The sequence below is a fragment of the Manis javanica genome, chromosome 8 (genome assembly GCF_040802235.1).
Source record: "Manis javanica isolate MJ-LG chromosome 8, MJ_LKY, whole genome shotgun sequence".
NCBI classification, from domain to species: Eukaryota; Metazoa; Chordata; class Mammalia; order Pholidota; family Manidae; genus Manis; species Manis javanica.
The window spans coordinates 36200653-36213766 of NC_133163.1; the positions used below are offsets into that span (position 1 = coordinate 36200653).

A 13114-nucleotide genomic window follows, 5' to 3' on the forward strand; every position below is an offset into this window, starting at 1 on the left:
CATGGTGAACAAATTCTTACATAGTGAATAAATTCTTACATGGTGAACAGTACAAGGGCATTCATCACAGAAACTTTCGGTTTTGATCGCGCATTATGAACTATAAACAATCAGGTCAAATACGAATATTCATTTGATTTTTATACTTGATTTATATGTTGATCCCACATTTCTCCCTTTATTAATATTATTATTTTTATTTTTAATAAAATGCTGAAGTGGTAGGTAGATGCAAGATAAAGGTAGAAAACATAGTTTAGTGTTGTAAGAGAGCAATTGTAGATGATCAGGTGTGTGCCTGTAGACTATGTGTTAATCCAACCTAGACAAGGGCAATAAAACATCCACGGATGCAGAAGATTTCTCTCAAAGCAGGGGGGGTGAGGTTCTGAGCCTCACCTCTGTTGATCCCCAATTTCTCACCTGATGGCCCCCCTGCGACTGTGCCTGTCGTAGGTTGTTCCTCCCTTGAAGAATCTTACCCGTCTCTGGCTAACCAGTCATTTTCCGGGGCCATACATTTGGGTGTAAAATTTTTAAACAATACCCTTTCTTACACATATTAACTGTCAAAATAAGCAAGTAATATTTCTCCCCTTTTTCTGAATTCATCTGACATATCACCAATAACAGGCCAATCATTTTGGTATGCATAAACAAATGGACTTTTCAAAACTTAATCTATAAGATTATCTCATTTCAAACCTCGTATTACCAGGTCTACAATTCAGAAAAAGCCTGAAGTGAGAACAAGCCTAGAAGGACTACCAGATGAACTGGCTAAGGAACTGCCCCAAAGTGGTTATCAACACAGGTATGGTGGCCAACAAGCCTCATGACAAGAGGCCTCTGTGCAAGCAGGCTGTCGTAGGGAGGGTCAGGGTATGACTCCAAGCTCAGCTACTGGAGCCTCTCTCAGTCTCCTGATGTTCTTTGTAAAATGAAGTCACACACACGCTTTTAGAAATATTCAAAGATTGAAGAGGTTGTTCAAATCACAAGAAATCTGTCATCTATTACTGCAGCATACCACCTATTACTCACTATGAAGGTACTTCTACTTGTTAACTGCAACATCCTAAGTAGAATATAGTTTTTGTCACTGGTAATGGTTGACAGCCCAGAACAATGGACGCAGATGCTTTGCCAAGCCCAGAGCACCCAGGTACCCACCAGATCTTCAGCACTGATGGGCTCCCCTTTCTTGCTGGATGCCACCACCATTTTGCTCAGTCTCTCTCTCATGTCTTCCAGAGAAGTGGTGAGAGCCAGGACAGCCATGATCTCACTGGCCACAGAGATATCAAACTGAGTCTGTTGGCAGGGTAAAGACACAACAGAGAACACTGAGACCAGAAGCATGAACTCCAGAAGTCACCCTTGTCTGCCTCCAAGGCTTATACACAAATAGCTCAAAGGAGAGAGAGTGCCAGAGTAGCACACAAAGAACTTAATGAAGATAAACCTCCAAGAGCAAAAGTTTGTAATTAATTACTCAAAGACCTTGAGTAGTCGAATTTTAGAAATGTTCTAGTAGGACCAAGACGGTTTGTAATTGTGCAGTTATTTAGCATACAAGGGAACAACACAAACTCTTATACCAAAGAAACTATTGCAAAACGGCCACAGAGAAGAAGTAATTTTAATCAATTTATGTGTGGGGATATTCACCTGGGGCTCTCCACCTCCAGGAAAAATTGTGGGGAAAAACACACAGGTGACACATGGGATTTACTGCAAAAGCTGTCAGGAGTGCTCAGTGCCACACACCTACTCACTTCCATTTTAAAGGGAGAAGGCAGAACACCACCTGGCAGCCTCAGTCGCATGGGAGAGGATGGAGGAGGATAGAGGCAGCAAAGAGCTCGTTCATAGGAATTAACTGACTTCATAAGGAACAAACAGTTACCGTCCGTGTGTACCCTTTCTCTGTGGGAGCCTGTCCAATTGTGATCTTCCTCAGGAACCTATCATTGGTATCCAACACTATAGTAGAAAGGGAAGATACAGCATAATTATCAGTAAATCGACCATAAAGTTAAAGGAACCAACAGTTTTAGAGCTTCCAGTCTGACTTAAAAGACTATTAATATTTGATTTAAAATTGATATCTAAGCTGGACTGTGGGTTCAAGTTAAGAAATTATCTTCACATACCTAAATGTACAGGACTTATTTTTAAAGAAAGCAATGTAGAGCGGCTTGGTTTTACTCTGTTTAGAAAATTCAAGTAACTAACCAGAATTCTAGAATCTATTTTAAAGCACATTCCATATTACAAGAAAAACAGAGCATGCACAGCTTTTCAAAAGGCTGAGGTTTGTGTTCTTGTTCTGTGCGATGACTCTGACCTTATGCCATCCTGAGAAACACAGGGCCATAAATGCAGTATAAGGAAAATTGCCTTTTCAAAGTGTAAGGCAATAGACCCTCTCTTGCCTTCGGCACACTTGATGACAATCGTATACCCTTGGAGAATAGCAAAGATCAAAAATAGCAGTCTTAATTCCACCTCCTAGGACTAATTATTGTTAATAATTTGGTGTATTCCCCATTTTGCTTTGTGTATAACAAGCCAGACAGTAACAAAATGAAAAAACCAGTTCATACCCTAAATGGGTCAAAGAGGAGCAGCATTTTTAAGGCACTTGATAAACATGTGAAATTATTTTCCATGAAGATGGTAATAATTTTAACACCCAAAATAGTATCTTGTACAGCACTCAAAGACACACACACCTCAACTTGATGAAGATGTAATGTGTTCTTGGAGTCCACCCTTATTTTTTTTTAATATACTGTCAAGTTCTGAGTATCTAATTTCTCTGTATAAAACAAAGGTATGATGTTTTTTCTTTGTCTGCTTCTACTTTTTAAAGAAAGTGTGATTTAGACATAAAGCAACTGAAAAGTGAACAAGATACTACATTTTCAAAATGCATCTTTAGTTTATTACTCATAAAATACTACATCATCTGTTTGAACCTACTGCGGCAAAGGAAGAGAAATGCCAGTGCTGTTTTAGATATTAGAAGAACCATTTAAAAAATGCTATTAGCTATCAACAGTTAATGAGCCAATGAAAATCACAAAGACAGCCAATAAAATAGCCGTTAGCTACATTATGCATGACTGGTAAGGATAGATGGATACACTGTTGGTACAAAATAAAACTCCATGCTATTTGTACACAGAGAAAGGCAACATATGGCTGTGAAGCCCAGCAACTCACTCACTAAACTGCCAGGTGTTTAAACCTTGAAGGCTACCTACTTTGTTACAAGAGTTTAATAAAATGAAGTAGAATGAGTAGGCAAGAAAAATCATACCACTTATGCCAGAGAAGAGTTCTGAGAATAAAGGGCAACGTGATTCAAGAAGTGATTAAACATAATTTCTCTACTTCACGAACCAAATCTTTCTGCATAAAATGAAATTTGCAAAATGTTATTTTTGATTTATGCATGAACTTACTTGAAACCACCTGCACTCTCATCAACACTAAAAAGCCAGCAAAATGTCCAACTAATCCAACAAAAGAGGTTTGATTACAGCTAATAAGGAGAGACTGAAAGAGGTGGTCAGAAAAACAAGCCAGTCACCATCTCGGTCATGCCTTAATCATGAAAACACCGACATCCAAGCTCCTGGACCTTACATTTTAATGGCTTTTACTGAGGGCATCAGGCATGCAGTTTAACCAAGGGAAATGAAGCATGCAGACTGCTCTGGTACCTCTTTGCCAAGTTATGGTTTCTGGATCAATATCCAATCTTGCAAATCTGTTTATCTCTTCATCTGTCAGAGTGGTAGGGTCAGTCTTTTCAATGCCTAGTCTCTAAAAAGGTAGGAAGATTAGAACATAAAATAGGACAAAGCAAACAAAAGCATAGTAAATTTTAAAAAATATATAAACCATTTAAAATCAGAAAGAAAAGCTATGATCCCTTTGGCTAAACCTTTATTTCCTACTCACATGTAAAATAACTGAGCAGCAGAGGCTAGCTTTACTTTACCTAAAACAAACCCTAAATAAGCATGGTGACCAAGGAGTGCTGTGCCATTTCACCAAACCCAAACATACTGAAAGGAAAAGCACAGTACAAAGCTTTTCCATCAAGAAGTTTGGTTCAAAGGAAGTATCAGGAAGGGCAAAGATAAATATTAATAAAAATCAGTGTAAATCACTTTTACGTGCTTTTTATATAGCTCTATATTTTCATTCCTTCCTATTGTCCCAAAGGCACAAAAAGGGTGTATCTATTCCTGCCCGAAGAACTTGGAAATTTAATTTTTTACCATGTGCACACAGGTCACCCCTGAAATGGAAAATGCCTATAAATTGTATTTTCCAGTTTTCCTAATTCATGATAGATTTGAGTGAGCTCCACTAAGCTCTGCTCTTCTGACAGTTCCTTTCCTTTTCTATGAGAGCTTTGTTTTAAAACCTCAGGTGTTTTCAGAGCTAGTGCTCTTTGGCTTGTCAAAATAGGTAAACAATGTCATGCACTTGGCATGTGAGGCTAAGTCAGCAAAACTCTCTGTCACTTGGCTGAGAATCTGTTGACAACCCACTCCTGCCTGAGCACCTGGCAGGCAGACTATGATAACACTCAAGCAGAGGATGATTGGGACCCAGGAAACAAGAGGGCAAGGTTCTCATTCCAGTCTAGCAAGGGGTACTCTGACCAAGTGCAAGTCCTTTGATTTCAAATCCTAGAGCTTTTTACAGGATCATTTAAACATTTGGTCTAGCACTGTCCCACATCTGACAGAAAGTTCATCAGCAAGGTAAGATCAGAAGTTGTCTGCTCTTCCCATGGTACTCTGTTGCCTCACAGAACACAACTCTTTAACGAAATAGGGTAGCAGTTAACTTACCTTGTGCATAGGATTTCTGAGGGGTGTGAGTGTTTTTACACTGTGTAAAAGTGACTTTTTCTCAAGTCCAGAAAAAAAGGCACACATATAGTAACTGAATTGTAAAGTAAGTAAGGCAAAATATAACAATTAATGCAACTGGGTAAAAGGAACCTTAATGTACTGTTTTTGCAGTATCAAAATATGAAGTTACAAGAAATTAAAAATAAAGTGAGTATAACTTGCTGGCAATAAGCAGCACACAGGATTTACTGATGCTATCTAAATAATATATATATAAAATCTTTCATATGTAAAAGTAACATGAAAACATTTTTGAATTTCATTTTTAAAACTCTCTTATGCTAGCCCTTTATAGTCACATCCTCCCTACTGATCTGTTCTCCATCACTATAGCTTTGTCTTTTTGAGAATGTATTATAAATGGAAGCATATAGTATATAACTTTTGAGGCATCTTTCACTCAACATAATGCCTTTGGTATTCATCCAAGTTATGGTGCATGTCAAGAGTTCATTCTTTTTTACTGTATTGTGTACAAGTCCGTTTATCCTTCATTCACTGAAGGACATTTGGGTTGTTTCCAGATTTTTGAGATTATTAATAGAGCTGCTAAAAACATTCAGGTTTTTCTATGAACACAAGTTTGCACTTCTCTTGGATAAATACCTAGGAGTGGGATTTCTGGGTCATATGGTACCATGTATGCTTAATGACTATGTATTTGTTATAGAAATTAAAATACAATACAGAAGTAACCACTCTTGCTTAAGGTCCCAGTGCTAAGAGTAGGTATTCAAACTCCAAAACTGTTATGCTGCCATGCTGGCACCCTGACTCCTATTTATGCTACACAGGAAGTGTCAGTCTTCTCAGCTAAGGCCAGGTTGTCAGTGTTCCACTTATTCCAGGACTAACCACTCATTATTTATAAATAAAGGAGAAATAACCTCTACTACCAATTTTTGATGTGTATATGACCTTAAGACTATGGGGTATGAATGTAACTTGATCCCAAATAGGCTACTCTAAGGAGATTTCTTCTACCTCCTTAATAATCACCCAATTTCATACAGTATCAAAAAAGAGGAAGGGAAAATCTTACCCGTAACCTTCGGAGTTGGATATCAGAGAACTTTCTCACTCCATTTATTGATGGTACCAAACGATTAAAGAGTGCCTTAAAGAAAAGGAGGGAAAGAGTTAACTGAGAGGAACCCCACTGCCTTGCTACCTACCTCATCAGCACCCAAGGGACCAACATTAATTCAGGTGTTGCAGTAGTCACGGGTCCTAGGCAGCTTACCTTGTCTGTCTGGGTCAGTTCATGGAACATCCGGGCATCAATGGCTGCAGCAACAAGGTTATTAGCAGCAGTGATGGCATGGATGTCACCAGTGAGGTGGAGATTAAACTGCAAAAGAGCAGAAGCCACATCAGTCTTGCAAATTCTCTGTGTCTTTCCAACATTCATTCTATTGCAACCAAATCAATCCCTACATTAAAGGCAATGGAGAGCTGATGAAGCACAGCTAGTTCATGCTGGTGCTTCCCAATCTAATGCTTCCTTTTATGATTTGCTCAGAGTTATTATTCTCCTGAAAGCCAGACTTTGAAGTCCTTGTCATGTCAAAAACTAAGCCATCTCCCAAGTCTGCAAATTAGAATGTATTCCCTGTAAATGTTGCCTCTGCTGAGAAACAAGTCATTTGTCCACTAAGAGGTCTACAAAAAAGGATAGTCTCTTGAAGGTAAAGCTATAAAAAAGGGTCCGATTCAAACGAAATCCCAACACCTTACCTCTTCCATAGGAATGACCTGTGAGTAGCCACCTCCTGCAGCGCCACCTACAGGTGAAGGGTGAGGAGTCATGTTAAGTATACTTCACTTGAAAATCAAATAAAAGCAAATCGGTTTTGGTAACCACTATGCATATTAGGTATCTGCTGACTTACTACGACCATTTGGACAGATTTGATCAAGCGTTCTCTAGTTTTCTTTTACCAAGCTACAACACTTGATCTTGTTCATGCTGAATAGTCTCTCAACTGAAATTTGAGTGTAACTGTTAAAACCAAGAACACATACATACATAGCTACTCATTATCTTTAGAAAAAGGTTCCCTGGCCTGCAGCTACATAAAGGCAAACCCATTCAATTTTCTCCTCTCCTCAGTGCTACTCTGGTATTTTAGGAGAGGAATATTTAAAATACAGACATGCAACACAGAGACAGCAATGCTTCCTAAATGGGAGACATGTTAGAAAACAGCTTAACTGCTAGGTTTTTTGCTGGCCCATTCAGCCTATTAACAAAACACCAGTCAATAATGTCCAGGTTATCAGTGAGATCAATTTCAATATGAGGAATGGATTTTGTGGGGGTTTTCTGTGATGCAGAAACCACGCAATGAAAATGGGGCAATGTGACAAGAGGAAAATACAGGGTTCACGAAGCAGAACAAGGGGAAAGGCTCGTTCTGAAGTTGAAAGGGGATTGTTAAGACAAGCTCAAAAGCAGAACTAAGTCATCACATTTATAAAATAGATCAAAGCAAGAGGCAGAAAAAGGGCAAAGTTGTTTCCTGTTCCAACATCTGTAGTAACTGCTAGAACGAGCAAATATGTGATACCCTATCACCAAGCAAATGAGAAAGCTAATGCTAAGAACTTAATATAATTAATAAAGCAATTTTAACTATAAGAGCATATTTGCAGTACCACAGCTATCAAATACTAAAGGTGAAGTATGATTACTGACATCATCAGAAGAAACACTGGTATTGTTTTAGAGCTTGAAGTAAACATGGGGCCCACTCTGGCACTTAAAAAGAGGGCCTTTGACCAAGTTACCTCTGAAGTCCCGTTGCTGCTATTGTCCAACAGTGATAATGCTAACAATCTCAAATTAGGAGATAAAATAATATACATAAATTGCTTAGCACAAAACCTGGTACAAAGTATAGGCTCAATAGGAGTTTTTTTTTAAGTATTATTGATATACAATCTTATGATGGTTCCACATAAACAACCCAGTGGTTTCAACATTTACCCATATTATCACATCTTCACCTCCTCCAAGTGGTTACTATCAATGTAGTAAGATGTTATAGAGTCATTACTTGTCTTCTTCATGCTGTACTGCCTTCTCTGTGACCTACCTATATTGTGACTGCAAATCACAGTGCCCCTTAATCCCTTTTTCCCTCCCCACCCACCCACCAAAGACTAGTAACCACTAGTCTTTGGTGACCCCTTTGGTAAACCACTCAGTGCCTGTGGGTCTACCGCTATTTTGTTCCTTCAGTTTGGCTTTGTTTTTATACTCCACAAATGAGTGAAATCACTTGGTATTTGTCTTTCTCTGCCTGGTTTATTTCACTGAGCATAACACCCTCTAGGTCTATCCATGTTGTTGCAAATGACAGGATTTCTTTTTATGGTGGAATAATATTCTACTGTGTATATATACCACCTCTTCTTTATCCACTCATCTATTGATTGACACTTAGGTTGCTTCCATAACTTGGCTATTGTAAATAATGCAGTGATAAACATATGTTGTCTTTTTGAATCTGAGAACTTGTTTTCTTTGGGTAAATTCCCAGGAGTGGAATTCCTGGGTCAAATGGCATTTCTATTTTTAGTTTTTTGAGGACCCTCCATATTGCTTTCCACAATGGTTGAACCAATTTACATTCCCACCAACAGTGCAGGAGGGTTCAAGGGTAGGGTTTTCTTACTTCCAACAGGATAAAATATCTGTGGGGTTTCTCTGTCTCTAGAAAGTCAGCATGATGATCAGAAGCTATGATTACTTTTACTGTTACTGTGACAGTTGACTCTCAGTCACATAAAAGCACGCCTGGCTACATATTACCCATCCAGGGAATCCCTGTGCAGTGTCAAATGGTAACAGCAAGAGTGGGGATGATCTGATGAAAGCCTTTACCAAAAGCACCACAAGAGGGGATGTCAGGAGGACATGCCTGGTATCTAAATGAGTTGAAGGCCCCATATGAATTCATGAGTCAAGTGGGCCAGGGAGGACTGAAGGAGATGCAGCTGCCCTCTGGCCACCCAAGGTCCAGTCCTACTAATACCTTTTATTCCAAAGGTAGGGCCCTGAGAAGGCTGTCGCACACACGCAAAGACGTTCTGATGCAGGTGGGCACCCAGGGCTTGCACTAGCCCGATTGTGGTTGTGCTTTTCCCTTCTCCCAGGGGCGTTGGAGTTATTCTTTAAGATGAAAGCATTAGAGGAAAATCAAATTTATGTGAATTAAATTTATGTGAAATCACAAAATCAGACCTAACAGATCCTAAAGAATGACTCTTAATCTGAATCGTAAGAACAATGAAAGATCTGGAAAGGATCTTTTCCAAGAGTCTTAACTATAGTTTTCTCCCATATTTTAAATTGTAAAAGACTGCTGTGCTTTAGCTCTTCTCACTGTAAGGTGCAAATATACTTTCCCTTGTAAAGAAACACTGCTATAATTAAAATTTTTCAGTTTAATCCTCGAACTAGCTTTTATATATCACTTAGCCAAGCAATAAAAATAATGCCCAACAGATCTAATGAATTATCGAATTTGGGGTTAAAAAAAGACAACTCTACCTGAAGACCAACTTTTAAGACTCAACTCTTCCACCAACTAGATGGATAAGTTTCTTATCTCTGAAGGGTTATAATCTACCCTTCCATACCTCACAGGGTTGCTACAAGGATCAAATGAAACAAAATCCATGTGAAAATGCTAAAACAAAATTAAAGGAACCTTCACATATATATATGTGTGTGTGTGTGTGTGTGTATATATATATATATATATTTACATATATATGTGCTAAGTGCAAACATAATCCCTGGTAATAATGATCAGGGTTCATGTTAAAATTCAATTAGCAAGTGAGTAAAAACCGTACCCAGTTACCACCACATATTTTCCATCAGGCTGGTGATTCAGGCGCTCCAGTGTCGACAGCAGGACTTTGGCTTTTGTTTCCCCATACAGTTCTACCTCTTCAGAGAGTAGACCAATTTCTCGAGCCAGGCTACCAATGGGCTTTGGCTTGCAAGACCGTGATATATCAATGTCACTTAAAAGACATACAGAGAATATGCATCAATCTCTATTGATTGAACTGAATTAAACTCACCGTAGTAATGACCCAGGCCCAACCACTGATGGTGCTTTCAGAGGGGGTATTCACTTAGCCATGGTATCCACCACCTATAAACCAACACTCTGTAAAGCTTTAACTAGTAAAATTTTATTTTTACCTTGGGACAGGTGTCTTGAGATTAAGCTCATTATAGTCAATCATCCACTTTCCTGGCTTACATTTCTCCAGGAAACGCTTTGCACTCTCCACTGTGCTCTAAACAAAATGTCATAAATGGAACTCAGAAGAAGTTATTTTTTTAACCTCTATCTCAATTCCAAATCCCAGTCACTCTAGTTCAACCACAAAATGAACAGATTTATGATCCATCTATTAACATGCTTCAATTCTAGGCAAGAATCTAGAGGCCACTAAAATGCCCAGGGCTGCTTGCCTCACCCTATGTCAGCTGGTGTGTGTGAAGAACAGCAAGAAGCCAAAACACACCCACACGCATCATGTGTTTGCACTTCTCTTTTTCTGAAGTTCTGATATTCCAAGTATGTTAGAATTGTGCCATTTCTACTTTCCTCTATCCCTTTTTTTCCTTAACAGAGTCACATCCTTCTTAGCTTCTGAGAAGGTTTTATAACATTTGCTCTTGGGGAGAAAAGCAGTAACTTGAATTCTATCATCTTTGTAGCACTATTACACAAACTTTTTTTTTTAGGTGTAATTGGCATGGAACGTATTTAGTTTCAAATGTACAACACGATTTGATACTTGTTCATACTGCAAAGCGGGCACCACAGTAGGTCTGGCTGACAGCCAGCATAGCAGCTGCCCCTCACACGCACCTGCATCAGCATCACCACCGTCATGGGCCCGACACCGCCGGGAACTGGAGTGATGAAGCCCGCCCTCTCTTTGGCCTCGTTGTATGCCACATCACCCACGACTTTCTTCCCATTTAGTTTTGTATTGTCTGCTCAAGGGGGAAAAGAAATCAAAGCAAAGTCTCAGAACTGCAATCCTGGTTAAGTGGTCAATTATGATAACTTCTTCCAAAAACTACATAGTATTTAGGATGTGTGATCCCACCTGGCTTAAGTGCCTACATTCCTTAAAAGCTAGGGGATGACAGGTGTTTGCTATTTCCTAGGGAGAAACTTATTTTACCTGCAAGAATTTGCAAGATGCTTAAGAGGTTTTTCAGAACCATGAGAATCTTTTTGTGGTTTGTCAGGTGGCAACTAAAATACCAACTGTTTTTTATTCTGAAAGCCAAATACCCAATATATAACAAGCACCTTTTAAAATGTTAATTTGCCAAGGCCTACAAAAGAGTGCTTTTGGGTGCACAAAGCTCCATGTCACAGCTGCCAGATACTGTTTCTACAGCAACTGCCAGCATTCTGTAAGCTCCATGCATGAGCAGGAGGAACAATTCAACATCCAATTCCAAAGAACAGCTACTTAAATGTATGCAAAAGGCAAAGAATATAATTACACTTCCCTTAATAGGATACAAGAACACTACAAATCCTACCCACAAAGAATAGCTATTCAAGAGAACAAACCCAATGATGCTCACTCACACAAAGCACATCCCACACTGGCTGCAGAGCACTTCCGGGTGGTGGGGGGCAGGGAAGACCTGGCAGCTCCAAGGTTTCCCGGGCAAGATCTGGTAGAACCTTAGCCATTTCACCACTTCTCCTTGAACAGATCACCATAACTGAGGGAGGAGGCTTTAGGGTGTGGCCAAATGCCAGAACTGAGAGACCTAGGCTCTAGGATGGATCAGTCCTTCTACTAACTGCCTAGTCCTCAGCGCCCATGGGCTCCATACTAATCAGAAGTTTCAAGATGCAAAGGACTGACACTACTTATTTCACAAGCTTCCTGAGAATCGAGTAAGAAATCATGCATTCTTGAAACTGAAAAAGCATTCTCCAAACGTAAGGGTTTCCTTCCCATTCTAGATACATAAGCAATTGTCCAGGTGTACTATAAGGAGCTGGTGAACATAACTCTTTGGGATGGTTTCAGGTTTTTGATTGTAAAGCAGCAAGCTACGGCAGAACATTTCCTCACACCCCTAATGTGTTTTCAAAATGCCAAGGAAATATGGTTAAGGGTTTGCCTTTTGTACAGATTTAAACAGTCTAACAATAAAGTTAAATTAAAATACCCCTGGCACCTATATTACCGCTGGTCATTTTGTTCTCCATATATAGGAGGCCTACTGATTACTGTACAACCAAATGTGGCACTGGACGCGCTCAGCTGTGCTCCGTAAAACCGAAACTGTCAGGGCTCCTGGAGCGCCCTCTGATGTATGTGCAGTGATTCATGGAAGGTATGATGTGGTTGGTCAGTGGAAAAAGTGAACGCTACTCAATCTAAGTGTATGGCTTCAGTAACCAACAAATCTTTTCCTTTGGTTAGCTACCCCAGCCCTATAATTTCTCTTCCATTGGGAATTACATGTACAAAATTCAAATTAAGATGCAGCTGAGCTTTGCCTCCTTCACATTTAATTTGGGGTCCCTAATGACAACCAGTAAAGAAGCCACTATGTTGGATAGGTTGGGATAGGATGGGGAATCTGTTTCCTCTTTTAATAACCCTTCCAAATAAAACACTATTAATCTGGCCCATCTTGAATTATCTTTCAGTAAGGCAAGCAGGAAGAACACTTTTAGTTTTCCCTGGCCAAGACAATACTTTGCACTTGACTCTTAAAAAATACTGCTTTTTTTGGGGAAAAAATAAAGTACATACTCTAATTCATTCTTTTTTTTTTTTCATCATACATTCAGGCAAAACTTTCTCATTTTGTTCTGTTCATGTGTACAGCTTCTTTTACTTACTGATAAAAAGCACATAACACATACTGACCACTGGATCCCACAACTTGCAACGGTTTATCAAGATTAACTGACTCACATTAATAAAGTAAGGAGCCAAGGGGAAAAAATCAAATTATGTAGTGTCAAGTCCAATCTTCTACTCCTCTAATTCATTCTTAATTTGCAAATGACCTATAATGTTACCCCTGAATGGACCATGCAAATGACTGAGATATTCTAAACATGAATCAAGAAGTGGCTCTGTTGTGG

The 13114-nt window shown here is 39.3% G+C and overlaps 1 protein-coding gene across 1 annotated transcript in view; it reads right to left on the minus strand.

The window, feature by feature from the left end:
* Positions 1 to 13114, minus strand: part of MTHFD1 (methylenetetrahydrofolate dehydrogenase, cyclohydrolase and formyltetrahydrofolate synthetase 1) — a 66207-nt gene that overhangs the window by 20712 nt on the left and 32381 nt on the right. Inside the window, exons 9-18 of the mRNA XM_037006400.2 lie at positions 10847 to 10974; positions 10168 to 10265; positions 9810 to 9983; positions 8984 to 9120; positions 6681 to 6727; positions 6187 to 6294; positions 5986 to 6060; positions 3735 to 3837; positions 1910 to 1986; positions 1174 to 1314 (exon numbers count right to left, since the gene is read on the minus strand). Coding sequence (XP_036862295.2) covers positions 1174 to 1314; positions 1910 to 1986; positions 3735 to 3837; positions 5986 to 6060; positions 6187 to 6294; positions 6681 to 6727; positions 8984 to 9120; positions 9810 to 9983; positions 10168 to 10265; positions 10847 to 10974 — 1088 coding nt within the window. The remainder of the gene's footprint in view (positions 1 to 1173; positions 1315 to 1909; positions 1987 to 3734; positions 3838 to 5985; positions 6061 to 6186; positions 6295 to 6680; positions 6728 to 8983; positions 9121 to 9809; positions 9984 to 10167; positions 10266 to 10846; positions 10975 to 13114) is intronic.